The 27,051-nt window shown below is 44.8% G+C and overlaps 1 protein-coding gene across 1 annotated transcript in view; it reads right to left on the bottom strand.

Moving 5' to 3' along the window:
- Positions 1-341: 341 nt before the first annotated feature.
- Positions 342-27,051, bottom strand: part of CCDC150 (coiled-coil domain containing 150) — a 47,190-nt gene continuing 20,480 nt past the window's right edge. Inside the window, exons 14-26 of the mRNA XM_014545564.1 lie at positions 21,492-21,575; positions 18,480-18,587; positions 12,624-12,752; positions 11,666-11,835; positions 10,136-10,229; positions 8,960-9,129; positions 7,921-8,047; positions 3,998-4,192; positions 3,563-3,631; positions 3,320-3,481; positions 2,843-2,929; positions 935-1,054; positions 342-675 (exon numbers count right to left, since the gene is read on the bottom strand). Of these exons, the coding sequence (XP_014401050.1) occupies positions 559-675; positions 935-1,054; positions 2,843-2,929; positions 3,320-3,481; positions 3,563-3,631; positions 3,998-4,192; positions 7,921-8,047; positions 8,960-9,129; positions 10,136-10,229; positions 11,666-11,835; positions 12,624-12,752; positions 18,480-18,587; positions 21,492-21,575 (1,632 nt within the window). The 3' untranslated portion in view covers positions 342-558. The remainder of the gene's footprint in view (positions 676-934; positions 1,055-2,842; positions 2,930-3,319; positions 3,482-3,562; positions 3,632-3,997; positions 4,193-7,920; positions 8,048-8,959; positions 9,130-10,135; positions 10,230-11,665; positions 11,836-12,623; positions 12,753-18,479; positions 18,588-21,491; positions 21,576-27,051) is intronic.

The following is a 27,051-nucleotide window of genomic DNA, read 5'->3' as shown; positions in this document are numbered from 1 at the left end:
CCCGTTCACGGCTGGGAGCAGAGTGCGAGCGGGCTTACTGCTCCTGCCGGGGAGCGGGATGCTGCGCAGAGCCTCCCGCCGCGGACAGCTGTACTGACCACCTTCACCACAGCCTCCCGGGCACTTACACGCTGAGCCCTGACATAGAGACACTGGGCTCCCTGCAGGTGCCTGGGAATCACCCTACAACACAGTGGTAGCTTTTACCACTTTCCAGGTGATTCTATTTCCAAGATGTGAGACTGGACGTCAGGCTGGGACAGTCCTGTCATCTAGCTGCCTAGAGAACCTCGCTAAGTGCTTTTGATAGAATGCACTTAGAAAAACAGCAACAGCCTCAATTATCATACACAAATTAATATAACTTTATTGGGTGGAAAACGGGGAAAGAAAAAGATGGGTGTTTTGTATTGATCATCAGAGTTCATAAAGGGATAAACTCAGGTCCAAATCTTCAGCCCCGTGGACGTCGTGTCCGGGGCGGTGGCAGCAGGCCAGCCCGGCGCTGGCTCAGGTCCCGGCACGGCTGTGGGTGCAGCTCCTCCGCGGTCAGGGGCGTCACTTCCTCTCCAGCTCAGGATGGTACTTCTTGGGCATCAGCCTGAGGTTCTGTTTATTCTCCCACCGGTGCAGGATAGACTGGGTGGAGATGGCGTCGTGCCTCTGTTCTTGGTCCTGGAGGGAAGAAACCACACCCGGCACTGCTCACACTCAGGCGGCCTGGGCCTGGGCCTGCTCTGGGTATTCATTCTTCAAGGTGGTGCTAACTGGGACAGTTGGGGAGGTGGGACTTCTAGGGAAAGCTTAGCTCACTGCTTTTCCTGCGGTGGTTTAGAGAAAGCCACAGATGAGAGAGAGAGAGAGAGAGGAGCTGATGACGAGACTGTGCTGAGAGCTCTAAGGACTGCTGAGGCAGCCGCGCCGAGATGCCCACCTCTTCCCAGCACCTGCTCTCCTGGGGGAGCCTCTGCAGCCGGTTTTTCGTCAGCTCAAGCTGTAGGCCGTCGAACCTGCACTTAAACCAGCGGTGAGCCTCTTCCAGGTTAGCTGTTATCTGAACACATGAATGTTACTGTTAAAGTGACAACAACAGACGTTCTTTGTGTATAAGTTCAGGAGACCTTTCACCTAGGCACTAAGAGACCCCAATGCTGATGGAGGGTCCTGGCACCTGTGTGCATCGCACACCTTCTCTAGGTGGGAGGGTCACTTTCAAAGTGGAGGAGAGAGCGAAGGTGGGCCTGCGGCTTTCACGCCCTGCCTAGGGCTCCTGCCTGTGGACGAAGGCAAGGCAGAAGCTGGGAGAGAAGAATGATAGGACAAGATGGCGCTCAAGATTAAAATGTCAAGCCATGTTTTGAAATTTAGACTTTTATTTTTTAAGACTAAATAGTTCTCCCAAAGTCCCTAAACTGTAAAGCCTGATTTTCTGTTGTGCTTTCTGAAAGTAACAGAATGAATTACAAGGAAATGGGACCAGCTTACTGTACGTAGCATTTTTTTATTTCCTTTCTCATAAATAGCTTAGACTTGAGCTCAGAAGCACACACATCCACATTGTCTTTGTCAGAGCAAACAGTCCCTCGGATGGTCTGTCTCTGAAGATGAGCTGGAACCAGTATTCACTTATTGACAAAGGCTCGCTGAGTGCTTACAGATGCCTGGCACTTTTCTGAGTAGCTGGGGCACTTTGGTAATTTGAAGGCAGAGCCAAAAGAGGTGTATTTTACAAGAAGGCTGCTTCAGAACGGGTGCGGAACCTCCTCTAGAGTAAAGAGTGAAAGGACTGTGCCCCCTTTGGCTGCTTCGTGGGCAGCATTTCGTTTCTGATGCTGAGCTCTGAGCGGCCGTCTCTCTTGCCTGGGAAGGCACGTGCGTGAGAGCAGGCTCTGGCTCGTTCCCTTCCACTCCCTGCCTGGCGCCTGCGTGGAGCAGGTCCTCAGCAGCGGGCGGCCTTGTCCTGTGCTGCCAGGTCGAGTGGGTACAGGAAAGAGAGCTCCCTCGTATGAACGCTGAGAAAGCCACAAAGCTAAGGCATTTTCCAGGTCTGCGTGCAGCCTGGTGATACTGACACTCCCACCCCCCAAAGCAAACCGAACCCCACCTTTCGCCAGCACTTCTACCAGGAGTGGAAGAAAGATGCTTGGAATGGCATTGTGCATCCTGTCTCCTCCTGCATGGCGAACGAGAAGGCAGCTAACATGGAGTGAAACTTACTCGGAGCCGTCTATCACTAACAGCATGGGCTTAACCTGGCGGACACTGGGGAGCTCGCAGCGGAGGCAACCTCCTGGGCCCTGGGGTCCCAGCTGGCATTTGCTCAGGTGTGTCACAGGCCACAGTCTCTTTCTTATTCCATCTAAGTTAACGCTATAAAAGGGGAAACCGTGGCCAACTGAAAGCAACATCATGTGATACCTTAAGCTTAAGAATCTGTTCTCTCATCTGGAAAGAGGGGCGGAGGTGGGAGACTCATGATTTCAAAGATCCTTTCCAGCTCTAAAATGTATGACTTTAAATCCCTCCCAAAGCCAACTGGAGATATTAGAACAGAGAAAGCAGGTCACGAGCTAGGAGGCCTGCTTTCCACCTCCTGGTAGAGACTGAACCAGCTCCCCCTCGTCAGTTCACGCGGCACAGCGATGCATTCAGCCCGCACCTGCCGGCCTCCCTTCTCGCTAGGGGAGGGACTTGGACCTCAGCGCTCTAGTCTCCTCAGGACCCAGCATCTGAATCTAAAAGCGGTTTCCGCTCCTGCCTGCCGTGCGCCTCACGTAGGGTGAGGAAGGGCTACGCTGACTCAAGGTGTGTTGTGAGGTGGCTGTGTCTGGGCCCTGCTTACCTGTTCTGATTCCACACTGGCTTCTTTCAGTTTACTCTCCGTCACCTCTTTACATTTCTTCAGGTGTCTCACCGTTTCCTCCAATTCCTGAAAACGGGACACAAAGATTTTTACAAAGTCCCGATGGACCGTATCAACCAAAAGCTCCCGCCTTGGAATCAGCGGGCCACAGGGAGGGGCCACGGCGCCACGTCCCCGCCAACCATGGCCTTCAGCTCAGAAACCTTCCTGCGTGCCTAGCCCTTTGCACAGGAGAGCTTTAGTCACTGAAAAGGCGACTGTCATTTTTATTCAGTTGGAAACGGGAGCATGTGCCGTAGCTGAAGCCCAGGCTTTTCCTAGACACCGTGACCCTGGGACTCAGTGAAGATGAGCCCCGGTCGGCCTCTCTCCTGCGGGATCTAGGAAACCCGGTGTTCTGACGCTGGGGCTCGGCCGTGCGCAGCTGATAACCCTGGGCTGAGTCTGACCTCCTACCTTGCACCGGCGCTCCAGCTCCTGCCTCAGTTTCCGCTCCGCCTCCAGGCGCAGCTCCTGCTGCTTGTTCCGCGCTGAGGTCTCGTACTGGCTCTTGGCCAGCAGCTGCATCTCCTTCTGCAGGTTCGTCATCTCAGACACAAATCTCTGGATGCTCAACGACTGGGGGCACAGACAGGCAGGCGGTTGGGCCCAAGTTTGGGGTTTGATGTGAAGGGTAAACAGAGTCTAGAAATCATCTACCTGCTCGTAGTTCTTCTTCTGGTACTGGTCCTTAATCAGCTCCATTTGCCTCAGTTCCGTTTCTATTTGCTGAAAGGAAACAGAGATAGCACAGAGGTCAGTGGATGGCTGGCTCTTTGCCGACAGGACAGAAAGAATCCCACGTGAGTTCAGTCCCCAGGCCTCCTGGGCTCTCCTCCCGCCCACGGCCCCGCCCAGCAGAGCCCTATCCCGTCCCCGTGAAGGGACGGTGGGAGCTGGAACGTGACCCTGGCAGCTACAGAAACCAGACATGCACACAGCAGGATCGTGGCGGGAAGAGACGGTCCCCCAGGGCAACCTGCCCACCCGGTCCAGCTGTAACTCGGGACACGGGGCTGGGAGTGCTCTGAAGCCGCCCTCCCAGGTCGTTCGTCACAGAGACCAAGGAAGGAGGGAGACAGTTTCTCCTACAACCTTCATCCTCTCCACGTTCTGAGCAGCATTCGCCTTGGCCGACAAGTGGAGCTTGAGCTGGGCCTTCTGGTTCTTGATCTTCTCCTTGCTGCCGGCCAGCAGCTTCTCCAGCTCCATGAGCTTCTGCCGCAGCTCCCGGTTGGTGCGCGACACCTCCACGGACCTGCAGTTGGCGTCATCCAGGGCTTTCTTCAGCTGTGAATGCAGGGACGTGACATCCTTACCTCCGTTTAGTAAGAGGCGGATGCTCACCTTCCTCCCTACACTGTGTTCTCTTGGAACCTGCCTTTTAAATAACAGCGTCTGATGAAGTAGGTCAGTGGAGGAACATGCTAAGTGATTTAAAGAACACAGTCTTCCTTAGAACAGATAAACCATTTAAATGCAAGTTCAACATTGGCCCTTTTAAGAGCACGGCTTTGGGGTCAGACCTGCGTTCAAGGATCAGCTCACCACTGACTCGCCAAGCGATTCTGGGTAATTAACTTCCGGAAGCCTCAGGCTCATCACTGGAAACGTGTGTGACAGCCGCCCTCACAGGACAATACAGCAGCTCAACAAGACAAAGCACAGAAGGCACGCAGGCCTGGCCACAGGCACTGCTCAGGGGTCACGACCAGGTCACATGATGGCCAGGACCCCGGTGCATGTGTCACAGCCAAAGGGCTCCCCTGACCCTGGTCCTGTGTTGACACACACTGGGGATCTCAAAATCAAGCTGCCTAGGAGCTGACATTGAGGTACCCTGCTTGCTCCCCAGAGCAAGACCTTCTCCTCCCACGCCTCCTCCTCTGACCATCCCTTTCCTACTTCTACGACATCAGGTCTTTAGGACTGTCCGCTTTTTGCCTTGCCCCGGCCCGGAGACAGGCCCCTGCCCAGTGGGCACCCCAACCCCCCGACACCTGTGGACGTGCCACAGCGTGGACGTGACCCTGCAGCTCTGCATACATCCTCCTTCACTGGAACACACTCAGCCCTCTCTATTGTGTCAGACTCCTAACCACAGGGGCAGGGGGTCATTTCCAAACCCCACGTCAAAAATCTGAACCTGGGGAACCTCGCCTCAGGTTCTGTACCAAAGGACACAGGGCAAAGGTACCCAGAATAAACCACCTGCGTGGTCTACAGACCGTTAATCGTACTGGTCTCCGTGGAGGCCACCCTTCGGGTCTGAGCCCCAGACTCAAAGGGGACTTCTCTGGAGCCATCCATGATCCAAAGCGAGCGTCCACCGGCAGATCCCTATGCTGACCAGGAACGAGGGCAGAGGAGGCTGTGATCAGATACAGCAGAACCTGCTGCTAGAACAGCACTCCAGCTAAAGTCCCCAGGCTCTCCGTGAAGGTTGTTCTTGACTGTAGGACAGCCCTTGACTACCTTTTAGACAGACAACCGGAAGCTGTGCTGTGACCAACACCATTGCTGCATTCGGATGGACACTTCTGGGGAAGTCGCGGCTCAGCAACAGATCGCTGCACAACCAGCTGGCCGGAGAAAGCGACTCCTCCAAGAGGGTCTCTCTCTGACTTAGCGATGCTCCCTGGCTTGGGTCCCGAGGATCACGGACGCGCCCCGACACCGGGGACCACCTGCTTGTCAGCCCCAGCAGTCCCCCTGGCACTGGAGTCCCTCCGAGCTCACACGCACGGCCACAGCTGCTCACCACCGAGCACACGTCCCCGAGACGAGGACATCAGCAAGGAAGGGGAGAATGACTAACTTAGATAACGCGAACCCGAAGTCACGACTATGAGTGCCACAGAGATTCGGCAGAAAGACATCCGGACTTGTGAGCGTCACCCATGGGCTTTGCAACAGGCTGCGAGAACTCCAGGCTGCAGCGGGGAGCAGCCCTAAACAGGAGACCTCTCTCCGTCAGGCCTGGGTCTGATCAGAGGAGGGAACTGTTCAACAGTCAACAGGCCCCAAATGGAGTCCCGTCTGCTAAGCCGTCACCTCACCACGACGTAGTTCCAGTTTTGGCTCTGCCAGAAGGTGGGGCCTAACGCAGGAACCACCTGGCCGACACCAGTTAGGCCTGTAATCCACCCGACGCCTGCCGGCCCCAACAGAAGTGACCTCGCAGGAACCGACCGCTTTCTGCCTCTACCTTCCTGGTTCCCGCTCCCTTCCGCCTGGAAAGTCCTTTCACGCGCTCCTTGGAGCTTCTCGTCTGCTAGACTGGATGCCCCGATCCACATCGATTTTCATTCCAATAAACTCAACCTTTTTACTGTGCCTGGTGAACTGTTAAAATTACTTAATTATTTTAGATTCCCCCCCACCTCACGTGCCCTTAAGTCAGTGCCCGGGACGTGCAGGAAGAAGAGGCATCTGAGGGGGGAGAAGCTGGGCCGGGCCGTCCCGGTGGCTGGCGGGGAAGTCGTTACTTGCACCTTTCCTCTCTGCACGAGCTCCTGTCTTCAGATCCCAACTCTACGCCTCAATGTTGACCTTTTACTGCCCCCAAGCAACCACCTGTCAGACTTTCCTGCAACATCCATCACAGCCCTGTCTACCGCTGGGTGAGCGAACATCTGCCCTTAGCACTTCCTGTGTCCAGGCACCGTGACGAGGACTTCCCATGTATTTCCAGTTTAACCCTCACCACAAACCTGGGCAGTGATCAGGGAAACTGACTCTGAGTTAGCATGTGCACGGACAGTACGTGGATCACAGCTAACAGGAGGCAGAGCTAGGACGGTGAGCAGTGCCCCAGCCCGCCCCCGGCTAACGGCTCCCCGGGTCTCTCCATGTCCGCCCCGTCTCCCACGTTCACCATCCTGGTTAAAAGGACCGACGTATTCTGAACAACGATCTCTGACTAAGGTGCCTTTAATGTCAGTGCACCTTTTTATTTTCCACACAATTTTCTTTTTATAACATTTATTATTTATACAGTGCTTTGCAATTTACAGAGCGCTGTATAAATAGTTGAAATCGATTTCGTGAATGGCCTCAGTAAAATGCAATTACTCAGTGCACCGAATTTGGCAAAATACAGACCAACTACCCCAATCAAGTCTTAGAATTATTTTAATTCCTCCCTCCCCTTTGCTCAGGATACAACACGCAGTGTCTGTCTGATTTCTCTGTGAAAGTGGCTTTTTTACTTAACTGCTGTTTCCACAGAGCTACTCTGCTTGGCCCTAACCATCTAGAGCCCAGAGTAACTGCTCTAGTCTCTTACGCCTCTGTCTCCAGCTTCTCTTCCTTCCTGCCTGCTTCCCAGCGCTCAGACCACCTTCCCAGAATTGTGCTCAGGCCGCCACCCTGTGCTCCACTCCTGGACACATCCAGCGTTCTGGTGGTCAGGCCACCACGGGCCGTGTACGCCGCTTTCTCAGACGTTTCCCAGTCTCTGCTCGGACTGAGAGAGACATGTCCTTCTCATCTGCTCACGTGTCACCAAGCTTTGCTCGCCCTCTTACACTCGGCACCTGTCAGCTCTGCTGGTCTCAATCCAGCGTCCCTTGTCTCACAGGCAGCCTGTAACCGACCTTCCCTAACGTCAAATCCTTCAGACTTACTAGTACGCACAGCCTCTAGCCACCGGGAGAGGCCTCTGATGTTTCCCATTTGTCTCATGTAGGAGTGGCAATCACAACTAAACAGGGTCCGTGAGCACGGGCCATGATTCCCTGCGTCTCCATGTGCCCTGAGGAGGGAGTGGACGGAGACGGTGGCTGTGGGCCCTGGGGGCAGCGTCCTTACTCCCCTCCCTCAGCTGGCACTCGCTGGTGGAGAAAGGCCCATCCAGCTCCCTTCGCTGGCAGAGACTGATATAAACTGGTTTTGTGTCAGTTTACAAACAGCACAGGGACAGCCTGACGTCAAGGGGATTAAAAGAGCCGAAGAAGAGCTGCGCCCCTCAAGGCCCGCCCGTGGCCCGGGAGGAACGGCTCAGCCCTGGCCCGTACCTCGGCCACCTCCCGCTGGTTCGCTTTCTTGGCGTTGTCTCTCTCGGTCTGAAACTGCTTTCTCAGAGCTTCTATGTGCTCAGCGTGCAGCTCTGCCTCCACCTTAGATTCCTCAGTTATGCGCTCTCTGTTTTGAAAAGGACAGAGGAGAAATCACCGTTAGAATTCAGTGCAGGAGGGGAGTGAGTCTCAGTGACCTGAGCTCATTAAAGAGGGAAAGAACGCCTTACCTGAGGCAGACAGTCCTTCCGCATAAAGAGGCCCCGCCAAAAGCATGAGACACACACTTGTTTTAACCAACAAACAACATCCCCAATATAACACTTATGCAATATGAAAAGGGCCTTCCCTGCTGTGGCTCAGACCCGTCGCCTACGCCCACATGCTCACGAGCTGAAAGGAATGCAGATCTAAAGGGTGTCCCAAAATTCACGCAAGAAGTAATTTTGATAGAAAACACAGGTTTATAATTAAAAATTGTAAAGTGTTGTGGCCCCACCCCATAACAAAGAAACAGAATTTCCAGAGGATGAGGCCCAGAAATCAGGATTTTTAAAAAGATTCCCAGGTGATTCTAATGTGCAGCCAAGGTTGAGAACCACTGGTTTAAGACAAAACCCGAGTGGCTTGGCCTGAACACGATGGGCCTGACCTAACCACCTCGGGCCGAAACGGAGGACACTGATTCCCATCTGCCTGGACAGACCCCACTCCCGGCCGGGAGCACCCCTCCGGCTCCTGTCGCTCCTTTTCCGTCACGCTCTGAAGGACACATACGCTTTCGTTAGAAAAGGGTTGGCAGAGACATGCAAGGGGCCCTCTAACCAGTATCCGTGCCATTTTGGCTTCATCTCTGTGTGGAGAAGCAGCTCGATACCCGTCGAGGGCAGAGCTGGACATGAGCGACCCGGGCAGCTAGGAGGCAATGGGAAGGCTGCTGCTCAGCTGTGCGGCTCAGGCAGGACGGGTGTGAACATGTGAGTGAGCCGCCTGCTCTCCCGGGCACGCCCCTCGGTCGCTGTGACTGCACTGCCCTTACTTGCAGGTTTCCAAATCCTGTCGCTCCAGTTCTTTGCATTCCAGTCTGTCTTGGATGTGGTCCAGCTTTGCTTGCAGGTGGTTGTTTGTCTGGAGCGCTTGCTCCAGGCTCATCGCCAGCTTCCTGTTGTCTTCTCTCGCTACATCCAGAGCCTTCTGCAGGGGCTCCACCTGGAAGAGGAGCGGGTTTTCATTCCCCTGTAACATGCAAACCGCCCACGACACCGCACAGCCACTCCCTGCCCTACATCAAGTGCCGCTGAAACAATCACTGTTGGAATCAGCAGCAGATTCCAGGTGCCTGGAATACGTGAGAACTTACAATGGACATTGCTTCGGGGACGCTTAGGAGGCAACGGGAAGGGTGCTGGTCACTAAAGAGCTTTATCCTAAGTTTAAAGTCGTTAAATTACCCTTCCTGATCCTGTCACCTTCTGGTCTCACTGCCTGTAGAGAAGAGACCTAGCAACTGTTCCTGTATATCATCCAGGAAAAGCTTATTTGTATGAAACATCCATGTGTACTTTATACACGTGCGTATATGTAGATACATTTGCAGGTGTGCACACACCTGGGAGAACACACGTGAGGATGTGTCTTGTAGTAGTGGAATCACTCTAGCTCCTTTTTCCATTTGTTAATCCTCACCGGAGGATATATTTCCATTGATTTTTAGAGAGAGAGGAAGGGAGGGAGAGAGACAGAGAGAGAAACATCAAGGTGAGAGACAGGCATCGATTGATTGCCTCCCTGACCAGGGCTGGGGATGGAGCCTGCAACTGGGTATGTGCCCTTGTCTGGAACTGAACCCATGATGATTCCTTCTGTGGGCCGATGCTCTATCCATGAACCAAGCCGGCGAGGGCTCAGCTACTTCTGCTGGAGGGTAAAGTTATTCTCCACGCCCTTTAACTTCTGCATTCATTTACGCTGGTAAATGGAAAGAAAGTGAACCATATAAGGCAGAAAGAACTCGGCATCATTTGGGTCCTGGTTTCCCAATAAAGGATTCCCGTAAGACTGCAGGCCCACTTCCTATTTGTGAACATGTCACTGTCCAAAACTCAGACCTGAATGGAAGGGACATTTACCTGACTGTTTAACTCCATTTTTCCAAAACAGAAAGATCCCAGGGAAACCACCCGTCAAGGTGATCATTCCCACCCGCTGCCTCTACCTCACTGTTGTGCTGGGCGTCCACCACCAGCATGCGGGCCTGCCACTGGTCCACTTCCGCCTCCAGCTTCTGCACCCTCTGCTGGTTGAGCGCCCTGGCAATGGAAGCACCGGCAGTGACGAGAGAGAAGAGCCACCCTAGCGACACCCTGGTCACAGGCGACTTCTCCCAGCAGCTCGGAGCACACGAGCAGGCTACGGTGACCAGGGTATCGGGGAGCTGGCAGGCGCCAATGAGGAGCCTCAGCTTCCGGGAGGAAATGAAGGCTCCTACAGATGAAAAACTTGCCCTGCTTATGGGACAGGTCTGGCTGGACACATTAAGCTGGCAATTTTCAACCGATGTGACACAAGAATTTTTTCTTTTTTTTTTTAAATTTTTTATTTATTTAAAAAAATTTTTTTTGCACCACAAGAATTTTAAGACATGCAATACCTGCCTATTTAGCCAGGGGCACTGACCTCTTTTCCCTTAGACTGCCAATAAAAAAATGACAACAAGCAATATAATAGCTTTCTTATGTAAATGAATCAAAATTATCCCTACTTTTTTGTGAGATTGGCAAAAAATATATATTTTGGTGTACTGCATAATTTTAGTAATTAGATTGCATTTGACATGAAGTGAAAAAGGTTGAAAATTGCTGCATTAAGCTCTCAACACATGTCAATAATTAACTTACAGGCTGGTAATTTTATAACATATATATAATATATAAATTACATACAGTTTTGTACCAGTGAATGAATATATTCATACTATCACTTGTACATGAATTGTCTTGATGTTGAGATTTCTGCTTCTAAATACACCAGGTACCTAGAATTTTACTGTGAATGGTAAACTATTTTTATTACCATCCCCTTGAATTTCTTTTTACCAGTAAGTGCTGAAGACACATTCATAATATGTAAAAAAATAAAGATGAGCGTAATGCAGACTATAAAACTCACTTGTCCTCTCATAACATAGAGGCAACATATACCGCCAATATACACATTATAACGTATTGCAAACGCCTTACTAAACACAGACCATTTGCTCATTAACCTAAAAGGGAAACTTTTATGTAATATTTGAAACATTCAAAGGAGTTTACTAATAAAACATGGCTAGAAGTAGTTCTCAGAATGATTCATATAAAATAATTGTTAATCTTTAAATGGGACACTAATAAATGGATAATTAATCCAAACTAAAGTAGGCACTTAGCTTCAATTATCTTGACAATTACAATTCTGTAGATCCAAGCACAAGTTTAAAGGTGTAGAAAACAGCAAGGGTAAAATGTAATAGATCACATGAATTTCTACAATTTTATATCACTACAAAAATATAAGCATTTTGAAATTCTGGAAATCATGTTGGTTTTGAATTCCAGACTTCCCCTAACTTTAAACTAGTTCTTTTCACCATCACCAGTGTCTGCAAGGGGAAAGCTGTAACTGACTGGTGTCCTGACTTCTCACTGCTCCTCACTGCAGAGCAGCAGGAAAGGACAAGCACAAAGACAGCAAAGCATCTCGGTACCTTTCTTTCTTGAGGCCTGCGATCTCCGAGTCCCTCCGCCCGAGCTCAATCTGCACTTTTTCCAGAGCGCCTTGCATCTTGCTGTGCGAAGCCAGCACGTTCTCCAGCATGACTGTCACTTTGCAGTTGTCTTCTTTCGCTTCTGCCAGCTGCCGCTGAAAGTTCCCCATCTAATAGGAAATGAAGCCGGGAAAGATGGTTGATTCTTTCTGCTGAGTCCCATTACTTCCAGGAAAGGAGTATGGGAACCAGGCTCGGTAGAATGCTGAGAGGAATAATTAAAGTACATTTTACATTTTATTCTTACTTTGTTTCCTAAGTTATTGTGATTTTGAGAAAAAGAAAACTGGGCCTCAGATCCTATGGACGCACGGAGAGCTCTGAAGTGCCCCCGACCACTGGCACGTCGCACACAGCAGACATTAACTAGAGACATGGGACCAATAACCTGGCTGGCCCGCTCGGGCCCTGGTAAGAGTTCTCTCAGGACGAAAGACCATGAGGAAGTGGAGGGGGCTGGAAGATGCTGCAGCCCACAGCCCTCCGCGAGAGGCACCATCCAGCCCTGCGGCCAAGGAGACGTCTGGGATGTGACCTGTTTCCACTAAGCACACCCCGCCTAAGCAGGGAGCAGTTAGTGACAATTTAACAAGAAATGGTAGCAGTGAGTATCATATTAATAAAGCAAAGGAGGCAGGCTATTACCAAGATCAGATGTGCTCCAACAGAAAAAATTAGGACTTTTTCTTTTGATTAAGACGGGAAGTTGAAAAATATTGGGAGTGAAAGTATGCATTTTTAAGGAAAACATTTTAAAGTGCTTCTAAAGTTTTCTTAAAACAAAATCCTCCTCTGATCAGTCCTCACTGTTTCCTCCTAAAGTAACAAGACCCGGAGGGAAGCGTGTGCCTGTGAGATGCACAGCCCTCCTCCAGCGCCACTTCCGGAAGGACCCCACCTTCTTGCTCTCCTTGTCCTGCAGGGCCTCCAGGTCCCCTTTCAGCTTCTGGCTCTCCTTCAGTGCCGCATCGCGACACTTCACCACCTGCGAGAGCTCCTCTTCGTTCTTTTCAAGGATGGACTTCACCTTAGGAGAACGAGGACCACGCATCACTTTCCCACAGCACAATAAACCGGCATTAGAGCGAGACACAGCAACTTAGAAACCAAACCTAAAGTGTCAATTAAACGTGCTTACTTACTATTATAAATAAAATCAGCTTTTTTATTAGCCGTTTTTCCCTTTAAAGAAAACTCCAAAGCGAAAATAAATGTGTGTGAATAAACGAGCAAACCTACTATATGACCATCACCATGAAAGTGCAGAATACGGGATAAAGGAGCTGAGACTATGAGGTCACATGTGAAATGGGGCAAAGCTTCCACATGTACCCAGAGTCCATGGCTTTCTGCTGCTGCCCATCCTCTGCCGTACGGCTGTCCCACAGGTAGTACCCGTCCACCTGCTGGACCTGCGAGTGGTTCCCAGCTTCCAGAAATTACAGATAGAGGCGCTGTGAACAACTGTGGACAAGTCTTTGTGTAGACAATGTTTTTATTTGTCTTTGGTAGATACTTAGGAGTAGAATGGCTGGGTCATATGGTAGTAGTTATGTTTCATTTTTAAAGAAACTTCCAAATTATTTTCCAAAGTGGCTGCACCATTTTACATTCCCTTTGGCGGCGTATGAGAAGCCCTGCTGCTCCACATCCTCACTAACACCTGGTCTCATCAGTTTTCCCCTTTTAGACATGCAAGTAGGGGTGTGGTAGTAACTCATGGTTTAAGTATCAAGCAAAGATGGATGCTCTAAAAAGTTTTTTTGGAAAATATTTTCTGACATTCAAGTTCTTAGGGCTTTTATTCATGTATTTCTATTTTAAAATCAGGCTTTAACCAAACAACTTAATTCGAACATTTAAGATTAGGTAGATATTTTAAATTAAAAAATAAATCAAAATAAGATTTTAGAAATGTCAATGGTTATTGTTAAGCAAAATCTGATATTTTCTATGTCCCAAAACAATAATTATGTGAGAGACAGAATGGTTTCTATTTGTATCATCAGTATCCCCTATTTGTGAAGCACCTAATTTCCTGTTACTCAGACCTTCAAACATTATCTTTCTGGATTGTTACTACTATTCTTCATCTATCTATATAAAAGCCTAAGCAACTGTTATGAACGAATGACCAGTGGACCAGTCACTATAACACACACTGACCACCAGGGGGCAGATGCTCAATGCAGGAGTTGCCCCCTGATGGTCAGTGTGCTCCCACAGGGGGAGCACCACTCAGCTAGAAGCCGGGCTCACAGCTGGCAAGCGCAGTTGTGGTGGCAGGAGTCTCTCCTGACTCCGTGGCAGCGCTACCGAGCGGTGGTGGCAGGCACAGCAGGCCAGGATGAGCATGAGGGGCGTGGCGCCTGACCCGGCTCGGGCTCCTCCCTGACCATCTGCCACTTGGCACACTGCTACATCCCTCAGAGGATATCCGACTGCTAGTTTAGGCCCAATCCCCGCAGGCCTAAATGGGCAGCCAGATATCCCCCGAGGGGTCTCGGATTGTGAGAGGGTGCAGGCCAATCTGAGGGATGCCCTCTGCATACCCCCCCATGCACAAATCTGTGCACCGGGCCTCATGTTGTTATATAAATCTCAAATTTCCTAATGATTTCATTTATGGTCTTTACTTACCGAATCCCGTTTAAGAAAATACGATGCCTCATAAGGTTTAAATGGTCTTGAAGCAAGAATGTCTATTTTACCTTCCAGTCTTCCCTCCATGGTTTTAATAGCATTCAAAAGAGTCTTTAGAGAGATTCGAGAGTCCCCAATGTCCTGAGATCTCACAGAAGCCAGGGCAGGTGCAAAGGACACATGGCGTGTGGAGTTGGGAACAACACTGGGCAGACCCACGGACGCGGTTCTTTCCTTTATGCTGGGTCTACAGCTCTCAAGAAATTTCGAAGACGCAGGCCTCTCCGGAGATTTCCTTCTTCTTGGTGGCATCACCAATTAAAAACAATAAACTAAACTAAACTCAACTAAATGTAGTTATTTTTCAAAGAGTGTCCCCTTTGCTAGGAGGAACAACAACGTTCTAAGCCAAGCCGTGACGGGAAGTATAATGTGAAAAGTGTTCCGTGCTTTCAGAATGAAGACACCCCACCGAGAGTCTGTCCCAGCCAAGGAGCAGCCCTTCATCAAATCCCTGAGGGAGAGCACCTCTAACGAGGCCCTGGACCAACAGCCAGATGGTTAGAACCCTGACAGGGTTCCATCTGGAGACACATTCCACTTCCTTGGTTACTGAAGGCACATCCACAAATGCTACAGCTACCGAAAGTACACATGCTGCTGGAGAGGGGCAGAGGTGTTTTTAAAAACAATATACACGGTAAATTTGTAAATTATTGAAATGAATCACTTCCTTTCAGTTACACCAGGGGTCCTCAAACTTTTTAAACAGGGGGCCAGTTCACTGTCCCTCAGACCGTTGGAGGGCCGGACTATAGTTTAAAAAAGAACTATGAACAAATTCCTATGCACACTGCACATATCTTATTTTGAAGTAAAAAAACAAAACGAGAACAAATACAATATTTGTATTTGCATGTGGCCCGCGGGCCGTAGTTTGAGGACCCCTGAGTTACACATTCCTGGATTATTTTCCTCGCAAAATATTTTATATATCTTACTTGTCTAACTTTCTCTATTCATTGGTTAAAATGTTATCATCAATCTCACCCTAGTTGGGTGGCTCAGTTGGTTGGAGCACTGTCCTTACGCCAAAAGGTTGTTGGTTCGACTCCCACTCAGGGCATATACCTAGGTTGTGGGTTTAATTCTAATTCTCTCTCTCTCCCTTCCTCTCTAAAAAAAAATCAATTAAAAATGTTATCAATCTCAACAGTCACCATGCTGACAAGTAAGCACCTGCTTTACTAACACCTCTTTAAGTAAGCAGCTGATTGCAGGTGTGTCTTGTTGCCTAGAATTCAAAAACCAGAGACTTGTCGCCAAAAGTTAGAAAGCTCCATCATAATGTGTTTCCTATGAATGCTCAAAATAAAAGCTACTTTGTTTCTGAAAGTCCTGCTTTCTATTCTATAATAGTTTATTGAGCACATTTCTAAGCCTCAAATTAGAGCGTAAGCGAGCTTCAGGCATTTTGTGAATGCCTCGATGGCTTAGCAGAACCTTGTACATACTGTGTGTTTAAAAAATGCTTGTTGAACTGAGTTAAGTGAGAATATTCATCTTTCTGGCACTGTTTGGTCAGGTGGGAAAAAGGCATCCATCTCTTAAAAATGAGTTAAAACCGCTCAACAGCCATCTGTTGTAGCTGCCAATCACACCTGAGTGTATTTGCCCTCCAGAGCCTTGTTCAACTTGCGCAGATGGTCATTCTGTGAGCAGGTTTCAGTGAAAGAATGTAGCTGCTCTTCCAGCTGTTTCACTTTTATCTAGGGAAAAGGCCAAAGAATAATAAAAATAAGCCTCGTCAATAATAAGATACTGTATATATAGTTATATACTCCAAAAGGGAAAAAAAGATTTCATGAGTTTCAAAACAAATTTAGAGAATCCCTAAAACCTGTAAAAAGCAATCCTAAGTTTTTCTAATAATGCAAAAAGTTATTTCAACTAAAATACGTAGCGACTTCATCAGCTAAAATAAGCTAAATCCGTTTTTATGTACAGAGATAATTCATTCGGCTTCTACTGCTTATGGAAATTCCAAATTAACATGACTCATGACTATAACAGTGAGACTTTGTAGGTAATAACTTTCAATTTTAAAGGAACTGTGGTATCTGGCATTCAAACTTCTTTTAAAATATGGATCATTAGAATTGTCAACATGCGAGGAGACAGTCTGTGTTTTCACTGGCAGAATTACAAAAATTGAATAAATGGAATTATATGCTGAATTGTGTTTTAGAACTAACTCATAAAAGTGACCACTCACATCTTTGCCTTTAAAGATTTTGATCACTTGGGGAAAATGATTAGCATTAATATTTACTCAGACATCTCCAAATTATGTTTTTCTACATTTTCTTCCTCTTATTCCCAACTCTCTCATACAAATCAACAACTAACATTGCTGAGCCTATTCTTAAATCAGGAAAAATTTCACCCCAAGTTTTAATTTAAAAAACTTGTTTCTCTCGTGGTATCTTCTTGTTTCCTACCGGGGGGGCAAGCACCCTTGGCTGGAGCTCTGGACATTTGAAGAGCTGCTGAGCTCTGCGTGCTTGCAGTGTTTTTTGAAAGGCTGCGTGAGAGCTGCATGAGAGCACGTTGTGTCTTGAGCCATCAGCAGGGTCCTTCCTTCCCTCCTGGTGGCCGTTCGGTCGCCTTTCCCACAGCGCACAGGAGAAAAGCACGTGCCACCAGTAAAAAGTCATCATGGTTCCCACTTACGGTTCAGAATGGAAATGCTGCCTCTGAAGGGAGGCGGGGATGCAGCTGTTACTCTCATTTGAAACACAAGCAAGCGTCAACCTATGAGCCCAATGGGAAGTGGCTGCGTCACTGAGGACTTTCCGACATGCCTCTCTCCCAGCACAACACGGACTATCCTCACGCCACAGCGCTCCTCAGGGGATCTGCCCTGCCTCCCCCCGGGCACTCAGCACAATGCTGACACGCTTGTCAGATAACATGTTCTTATCGAGAGTCCTGAGTTTTTACACTGAATTTCTTATTCGGTAAGATTTCTAACTCAGGACATTCGAATGGGAAAGGACACAGAAGTAAATGCATCCCGCGGCCCAGATCTCGGGTGTTTCTGCCATGACTAAACTATGAACAAATTCCTATGCACACTGCACATATCTTATTTTGAAGTAAAAAAACAAAACGAGAACAAATACAATATTTGTATTTGCATGTGGCCCGCGGGCCGTAGTTTGAGGACCCCTGAGTTACACATTCCTGGATTATTTTCCTCGCAAAATATTTTATATATCTTACTTGTCTAACTTTCTCTATTCATTGGTTAAAATGTTATCATCAATCTCACCCTAGTTGGGTGGCTCAGTTGGTTGGAGCACTGTCCTTACGCCAAAAGGTTGTTGGTTCGACTCCCACTCAGGGCATATACCTAGGTTGTGGGTTTAATTCTATTTCTCTCTCTCTCCCTTCCTCTCTAAAAAAAAAATCAATTAAAAATGTTATCAATCTCAACAGTCACCATGCTGACAAGTAAGCACCTGCTTTACTAACACCTCTTTAAGTAAGCAGCTGATTGCAGGTGTGTCTTGTTGCCTAGAATTCAAAAACCAGAGACTTGTCGCCAAAAGTTAAGCTCCATCGAAAAAAAAAATCAATTAAAAATGTTATCAATCTCAACAGTCACCATGCTGACAAGTAAGCACCTGCTTTACTAACACCTCTTTAAGTAAGCAGCTGATTGCAGGTGTGTCTTGTTGCCTAGAATTCAAAAACCAGAGACTTGTCGCCAAAAGTTAGAAAGCTCCATCGTAATGTGTTTCCTATGAATGCTCAAAATACAAGCTACTTTGTTTCTGAAAGTCCTGCTTTCTATTCTATAATAGTTTATTGAGCACATTTCTAAGCCTCAAATTAGAGCGTAAGCGAGCTTCAGGCATTTTGTGAATGCCTCGATGGCTTAGCAGAACCTTGTACATACTGTGTGTTTAAAAAATGCTTGTTGAACTGAGTTAAGTGAGAATATTCATCTTTCTGGCACTGTTTGGTCAGGTGGGAAAAAGGCATCCATCTCTTAAAAATGAGTTAAAACCGCTCAACAGCCATCTGTTGTAGCTGCCAATCACACCTGAGTGTATTTGCCCTCCAGAGCCTTGTTCAACTTGCGCAGATGGTCATTCTGTGAGCAGGTTTCAGTGAAAGAATGTAGCTGCTCTTCCAGCTGTTTCACTTTTATCTAGGGAAAAGGCCAAAGAATAATAAAAATAAGCCTCGTCAATAATAAGATACTGTATATATAGTTATATACTCCAAAAGGGAAAAAAAGATTTCATGAGTTTCAAAACAAATTTAGAGAATCCCTAAAACCTGTAAAAAGCAATCCTAAGTTTTTCTAATAATGCAAAAAGTTCTTTCAACTGAAATACGTAGCGACTTCATCAGCTAAAATAAGCTAAATCCGTTTTTATGTACAGAGATAATTCATTCGGCTTCTACTGCTTATGGAAATTCCAAATTAACATGACTCATGACTATAACAGTGAGACTTTGTAGGTAATAACTTTCAATTTTAAAGGAACTGTGGTATCTGGCATTCAAACTTCTTTTAAAATATGGATCATTAGAATTGTCAACATGCAAGGAGACAGTCTGTGTTTTCACTAGCAGAATTACAAAAATTGAATAAATGGAATTATATGCTGAATTGTGTTTTAGAACTAACTCATAAAAGTGACCACTCACATCTTTGCCTTTAAAGATTTTGATCACTTGGGGAAAATGATTAGCATTAATATTTACTCAGACATCTCCAAATTATGTTTTTCTACATTTTCTTCCTCTTATTCCCAACTTTCTCATACAAATCAACAACTAACATTGCTGAGCCTATTCTTAAATCAGGAAAAATTTCACCCCAAGTTTTAATTTAAAAAACTTGTTTCTCTTGTGGTATCTTCTTGTTTCCTACCGGGGGGGCAAGCACCCTTGGCTGGAGCTCTGGACATTTGAAGAGCTGCTGAGCTCTGCGTGCTTGCAGTGTTTTTTGAAAGGCTGCGTGAGAGCTGCATGAGAGCACGTTGTGTCTTGAGCCATCAGCAGGGTCCTTCCTTCCCTCCTGGTGGCCGTTCGGTCGCCTTTCCCACAGCGCACAGGAGAAAAGCACGTGCCACCAGTAAAAAGTCATCATGGTTCCCACTTACGGTTCAGAATGGAAATGCTGCCTCTGAAGGGAGGCGGGGATGCAGCTGTTACTCTCATTTGAAACACAAGCAAGCGTCAACCTATGAGCCCAATGGGAAGTGGCTGCGTCACTGAGGACTTTCCGACGTGCCTCTCTCCCAGCACAACACGGACTATCCTCATGCCACAGCGCTCCTCAGGGGATCTGCCCTGCCTCCCCCCGGGCACTCAGCACAGTGCTGACATGCTTGTCAGATAACATGTTCTTATCGAGAGTCCTGAGTTTTTACACTGAATTTCTTATTCGGTAGGATTTCTAACTCAGGACATTCGAATGGGAAAGGACACAGAAGTAAATGCATCCCGCGGCCCAGATCTCGGGTGTTTCTGCCATGACTACCCACGCAGCTCCCACGGCCAGCGCAGCAGCCAGCACAGGACCAGCAGACACTCGGGCAAGGTCACATCCGCACACTGTTTCCAGTGCCCAAATACACAGACGGAGATGGATGCAGGCACTCAATACAACACTAGGGAAACTCTGAGACAGCTAAGGGAGATGGAAAGGAAGTCTTATTTGGATACGCTTTGTAAGGCAAGTATTTAAACTAACGCAATCAATGCATTTTCTAGTTTTTTTTTTCTTCACTACATATGGTACATTTGAAATGAAGCAGGACATACCTACAATGTTAACCCTTTCACAGTTTGAAATGAGCTTCAAAGTAAAAACAACCTGAACTGCCAAAGTGTGAAAATACATTCAAGAAATTGTGATAATTTCAGCATAGCACAGATTTTTTCCCTTTTTTAAAGCGAATCTATATATATAAAAGCCTAAGCGACCATTACAACCAGTTAACTGAACAACCGGTTGCTGTGACACGCATTGACCACCAGGGGGCAGACTCTCAATACAGGAGCTGCCCCCTGGTGGTCAGTGCACTCCCACAGGGGGAGCACCACTCAGCCAGAAGCCGGGCTCATGGCTGGCGAGCGCAGCGGCGGTGGTGGGAGCCTCTCCCACCTCCTTGGCAGCACTAAGGATGTCCGACTGACGGCTTAGGAGCGGACCTAAGCATTAGTCAGACATCCCCCGAGGGCTCTTGGACTGTGAGAGGGTGCAGGCTGGGCTGAGGGACCCCCCCAGTGCATGAATTTCATGCACCAGGCCTCTAGTATTTATATAATAAAATACCAAGCAGCAATTTAAGCCAAAGAATTACAACAAACAACATAGATGAAGCTCTCAATTACAGTGTTGGGTGAAAGAAACAAGATACAAAAATATATACACTGTATTATTATTTAAAGTTCAAGTACAGAAACCATTAATCTGAGGTGTCAGAAGTGAGGATGGGAATTACCTTTCTTGGAAATAGTGACTGGGAAAGGCTATACCATGAGTTCTGGAATGTTCTATTTCCTGATCTGAGTGCTGATCGCATGAGTAGCTTTACTTTGTGAAAATTTACTAGGCAGTGACCTGTGTACTTTTCTGTATATATGTTATAGTTCAATAAAAACTTTATTAAAACAAAACAAACAAAACCTTTGCAAAGGAAGAGTGGTATCATCCCATTCACTCATCTATTCTGGTGCCTCAGAGGACCAATTTCCAGGGTTATTTCTCTTTAGGAAAGTTAGACAAAATTCAGCAAAGAGAGAACACAGGCTCTCTACATTCTCAGTAAATGACCTTGCATTAAACAATTATAATAAAGCTTCACAGAATGGCCTTTGGCTTCGAGATTGAAGGTTTTAACATTACAGTATAGGTACGTAAATAGAAGTCACTTAGATTTTAATGCAGTAATAAAATTAGGGAGGTTCGAAGGCTGATCCAAAGTTATGTAATTAGTAAATGACAGACTAGGTACTCTCAAAATTCATCAATATTTAGACTGACAAATAACATTAAAAGGTTAGACAACAAAATTCAGAAAATAAAACCTCATACCTGGAGTTTTCCCTTTTCATAGGCCAGTTTACTTTTACTCTGAGTAATTTTTCCCAAGACATTTTCCACCTTCTGTCGGGCAAGCTGATGAAGCAAGCAGACATGGTTCAGTGCATCAGGCATGCAAGGGAACCATCACTGTCCTTTCAAACAGTATCTGCACCTCACCATTTTCCTACCAATGCAACCAGGATTCCTACTTATTGCCTACCGCTGCCTCTTCCCCTGCCCATGACAGCCAGGTGCTGCTCTGCAACACGCTGGGAGGCAGACAAGGAGAGCGAGTGCCCGAAGAGTCCCAGGGGCACTTCTTTACTTATTAATTCTATTTTTGCTACATCAGTCCTTCCTCTGTAGCCATGGTCCAGCCCAGACGTGGGGGCTGCATCAGTGGTTACAGGTATACAGTGTGAGCTCAGACAGTCTTGGAAGAGAACGGGATGTGCAAATGGTCACAGCCCTCGGACCGTAGGAGAGGCTTCCGCTATCAGAGTCAAAGGCAGAAACGAAAAACACTGTTTTGATCAAACACTGAACACAGTGTTATCTGGGTCAAACATTACTGAAAGCTCTATCATTCATGAAATTGCATATTTTCATCATTCAAACAGCCTATTTAATACTGGCATTTTTTCCATCAAACTTTGTCAGTGAAATAAGTATAACATAGTTTTCTTTTGATTACATTTTGGGCCTTCTTGGTACTTTAGGAACAATATTAGTGATTAAACATGGGAAGTCTCACCCTCCATAATAAATTTCAATGTTGTTTTTTTGATAACAGGAAACACTGATGTCAAAAGTATCTTCACAAATCAACTGTGAAATAATACAGACACAAGCAAATCCTCCATCATTCAAGCTGCCTACTGAACTACAGACCTTCTGCAGTGAATCTGGAGTTTAAGGTGCTGGGAAATATTGACATAATTCACTACTTCTGGCTTACATTTGCTTTATTTGTGAATAAATAACAGAGAACCTTTAAAGCATTTAAAGCCAAAGAATTTAGACTTTTGTGTTATATTCAACTTTGAGCAAGTTGATAATGATGAAACCATACATGTAGGGATATTAATTTACAAGGAGAAATTCTTCATTTCTCTGACAGATACAGCTATTCTTTAGCCATCACTTTGTACTGCCCTTTATTTCAAGTGTTGTGAATCCAACACACTTATTTCCAAGTAAAAGAAAAGACACACTTCAAACTAGATTGCTATATAATAACATGTAACTCATATTTTCCTCTGTTCGAAATATATTCATGATAGCACAAGAGGGCATACTAGTCTAGATTTTATTTTCTCCTCGGTTGTTGCCTGCACTAGAAGAATTAGGACATTTTAGACAGTCTAGACTTGATTAAAAACAAACAAACGTAAGAGTCATTAGTCCTTGTATACCATCTACTCTAAAATTACACACATTCAATATAAAAACATATACTGAATATTAGGTGTCACTGGGCTATTAACTATTATGACCATCTAAGTATTTGTCTTATCAAAGCAATATTTAATTCATGTATAATATGCATATTCATACATTGTTTCTTAAAGTTTTTAAAAAAATCTCTATGTGTTGCTACCACTAAGGCAAAGGAAAATTTTTAAAAGCATTCAGACCAATAAAGTATTGGTTTCAAAATAACCTAAGGGAAATGTGGACTGCCATCAAATAAATAGAAGACTAATACTAATGTATTATCATAAAATTAATCATCAATTATCTGTCTGTGGAAGACATACAAGCCTCCTTTACCAAAACTTTTCTATTTTAGAAACTCTAATGTAAAATCATTCCATGAATGAAACATTATATAGTTATAGTTTGGGATTATGCTTCAACCACATCTTCAGTAAAAAATAAATGAAAGGATGGCTAGTAATGCTGCAAAAATAGCTAAGCCATAACTTTAATTTACAAGGAGAAATTCTTAATTTCTCTGACAGGTACAGCTATTCTTTAGCCATCACTTTGTACTGCCCTTTATTTCAAGTGTTGTGAATCCAACACACTTATTTCCAAGTAAAAGAAAAGACACACTTCAAACTAGATTGCTATATAATAACACGTTACTCATATTTTCCTCTGTTCCATATATATTCATGATAGCACAAGCGAGCATACTAGTCTAGATTTTGTTTTCTCCTCGGTTGTTGCCTGAACTAGAAGAATTAGGACATTTTAGACAGTCTAGACTTGATTAAAAAAACACAACAAAACAAACGTAAGAGTCATGAATCCTTGTATACCATCTACTCTAAAATTACACACATTCAATATAAAAAGTATAATGAATATTAGGTGTCAGTGGGCTATTAACTATTATGACCATCTAAGTATTTGTCTTGTCAAAGCAATATTTAATTCATGTATAATATGCATATTCATACATTGTTTCTTAAAGTTTTTTAAAATATCTCTATGTGTTGCTACCACTAAGGCAAAGGAAAATATTTTTTTAAAAGCATGCAGACCAATAAAGTATTGGTTTCAAAATAACCTAAGGGAAATGTGGACTGCCATCAAAAAAATAGAAGACTAATACTAATGTATTATCATAAATTTAATCATCAATTTTCTGGACATACAGACCTCCTTTACCAAAACTTTCTATTTTAGAAACTCTGATGTAAAATCATTCCATGAATGAAACATTATAGTTTGGGATTATGCTTCAACCACATCTTCAGTAAAAAATAAATGAAAGGATGGCTAGTAATGCTGCAAAAATAGCTAATCAGAGTCAAAGGCAGAAACGAAAAACACTGTTTTGATCAAACACTGAACACAGTGTTATCTGGGTCAAACATTACTGAAAGCTCTATCATTCATGAAATTGCATATTTTCATCATTCAAACAGCCTATTTAATACTGGCATTTTTTCCATCAAACTTTGTCAGTGAAATAAGTATAACATAGTTTTCTTTTGATTACATTTTGGGCCTTCTTGGTACTTTAGGAACAATATTAGTGATTAAACATGGGAAGTCTCACCCTCCATAATAAATTTCAATGTTGTTTTTTTGATAACAGGAAACACTGATGTCAAAAGTATCTTCACAAATCAACTGTGAAATAATACAGACACAAGCAAATCCTCCATCATTCAAGCTGCCTACTGAACTACAGACCTTCTGCAGTGAATCTGGAGTTTAAGGTGCTGGGAAATATTGACATAATTCACTACTTCTGGCTTACATTTGCTTTATTTGTGAATAAATAACAGAGAACCTTTAAAGCATTTAAAGCCAAAGAATTTAGACTTTTGTGTTATATTCAACTTTGGGCAAGTTGATAATGATGAAACCATATATGTAGGGATATTAATTTACAAGGAGAAATTCTTAATTTCTCTGACAGGTACAGCTATTCTTTAGCCATCACTTTGTACTGCCCTTTATTTCAAGTGTTGTGAATCCAACACACTTATTTCCAAGTAAAAGAAAAGACACACTTCAAACTAGATTGCTATATAATAACACGTTACTCATATTTTCCTCTGTTCCATATATATTCATGATAGCACAAGCGAGCATACTAGTCTAGATTTTGTTTTCTCCTCGGTTGTTGCCTGAACTAGAAGAATTAGGACATTTTAGACAGTCTAGACTTGATTAAAAAAACACAACAAAACAAACGTAAGAGTCATGAATCCTTGTATACCATCTACTCTAAAATTACACACATTCAATATAAAAACATATACTGAATATTAGGTGTCACTGGGCTATTAACTATTATGACCATCTAAGTATTTGTCTTATCAAAGCAATATTTAATTCATGTATAATATGCATATTCATACATTGTTTCTTAAAGTTTTTAAAAAAATCTCTATGTGTTGCTACCACTAAGGCAAAGGAAAATTTTTAAAAGCATTCAGACCAATAAAGTATTGGTTTCAAAATAACCTAAGGGAAATGTGGACTGCCATCAAATAAATAGAAGACTAATACTAATGTATTATCATAAAATTAATCATCAATTATCTGTCTGTGGAAGACATACAAGCCTCCTTTACCAAAACTTTTCTATTTTAGAAACTCTAATGTAAAATCATTCCATGAATGAAACATTATAGTTTGGGATTATGCTTCAACCACATCTTCAGTAAAAAATAAATGAAAGGATGGCTAGTAATGCTGCAAAAATAGCTAAACCATAACTGTAAAACCCTGATTATTAAAATTCAGTTCCAAGTTCTATAAATCAATGTGCCCCAAAGTGCTGTAAAGTGTAGGAATAGTGTGTAAAAACACCACGGGCTAGATTTAACCTAAAATATGCCGCTAGAGCAAATACTAAACACTCAAAAATCACTCAGCTTTCTTGGAATGTGGAAAGGCTTTTCATGGAATAACTTAGATGGTCTGGGTCTCTTTTAAAAGGTGTCTAGGAATTTTAAAAAAATAATAGCACCTTTTTCTTCAATAAAATTTTCTCTTTTAGGCAAAGGCATATCGAAATTCTATTAATATTTTAAATACACCTTTAAAAGACTTTCTTTTGCCACTAAAGAGAATGCTAATGAAATGATAAGAGAAAACTATCCAAGCAAAATAAAAACCTGATATTGGACACATGGTCACTTATTTAAATTTATGACAAAAAGAAATGGTTACCAGTTGTCAAAGGAAAATCAATGTGAAAGCAATAACTTAAATTACTGTTTGCAGATTATTTGAATAGGCCCTGTACTTAAGAGAAACAATGGAAGATCAAAGATTAGAGAAAGACCACTTAAATGAATGAACAGCTCCAATTCTGAGTTGTGGAAGGCAACCGTTGCTTAAGTAATCTAGGCAAAATACTATAAAGGTTATTAAATATGCAGAGCAAAGCACCTGAGAAACAGGTTACAAAGAAAAATGCAAGTGGTTAGAATATACACTGTAACTCAAACACAAAGGCTTACTCCTTGGAAAAGCAGGAAGCAAACAAATTATCTTAAGGTCTCAAAGGCAGGTGGCCAAAAAAGCCACAAAATGATTTCTGAAATCATTCAAAAAATCCAGGTAAGCTGTGAAAGTTAGCCGAAGCTGTTAGAAGAATACATAAAAACAGATACTGCATCTTGGCAAAGCTATTTTATAAGAAGGCTGTAAGAAGGATCTTATTCAAAATAATGTATTTAACAAGTAGTATGACAGGTCCCCAGCAGATGGAACCAACTTTGACACCTGCCAGTGGTACATTGACGCACATCTTCCTGGTTTTAAGATTCAGTTCTTTTTTAACTTCAAGTCATTAATGCTCTAGCTGCACAGGGGACTATATTTTTGTATGGTGGTACTATTTGAAATGTTTAGAACCCAAAAGAAAGGTGGGGAGGATAGTCATTTAACTTGAAATCAGGAATAGCCACCTTCCCACATTTAAATCTTTTCTCACAGAGGTTTCCTGCATGACTGCTTGTGGGAATGGGCTTAATTACACCATTATTAAAGGCTGAAATGGCACAAACACACTTAAAATTAGGAGGTGTGAAGAAAAAGTAAGAGAACAGTATTTATGTGGGGAAACTGTATGCTAGGCCCTGTGGTGGACACT

Source organism: Myotis brandtii, unplaced genomic scaffold (assembly GCF_000412655.1).
Source record: "Myotis brandtii unplaced genomic scaffold, ASM41265v1 scaffold412, whole genome shotgun sequence".
Classification (NCBI taxonomy): domain Eukaryota; kingdom Metazoa; phylum Chordata; class Mammalia; order Chiroptera; family Vespertilionidae; genus Myotis; species Myotis brandtii.
The sequence above is the reverse complement of the archived record's forward strand: the minus strand, read 5'-3'. Positions and strand labels throughout refer to the sequence as shown.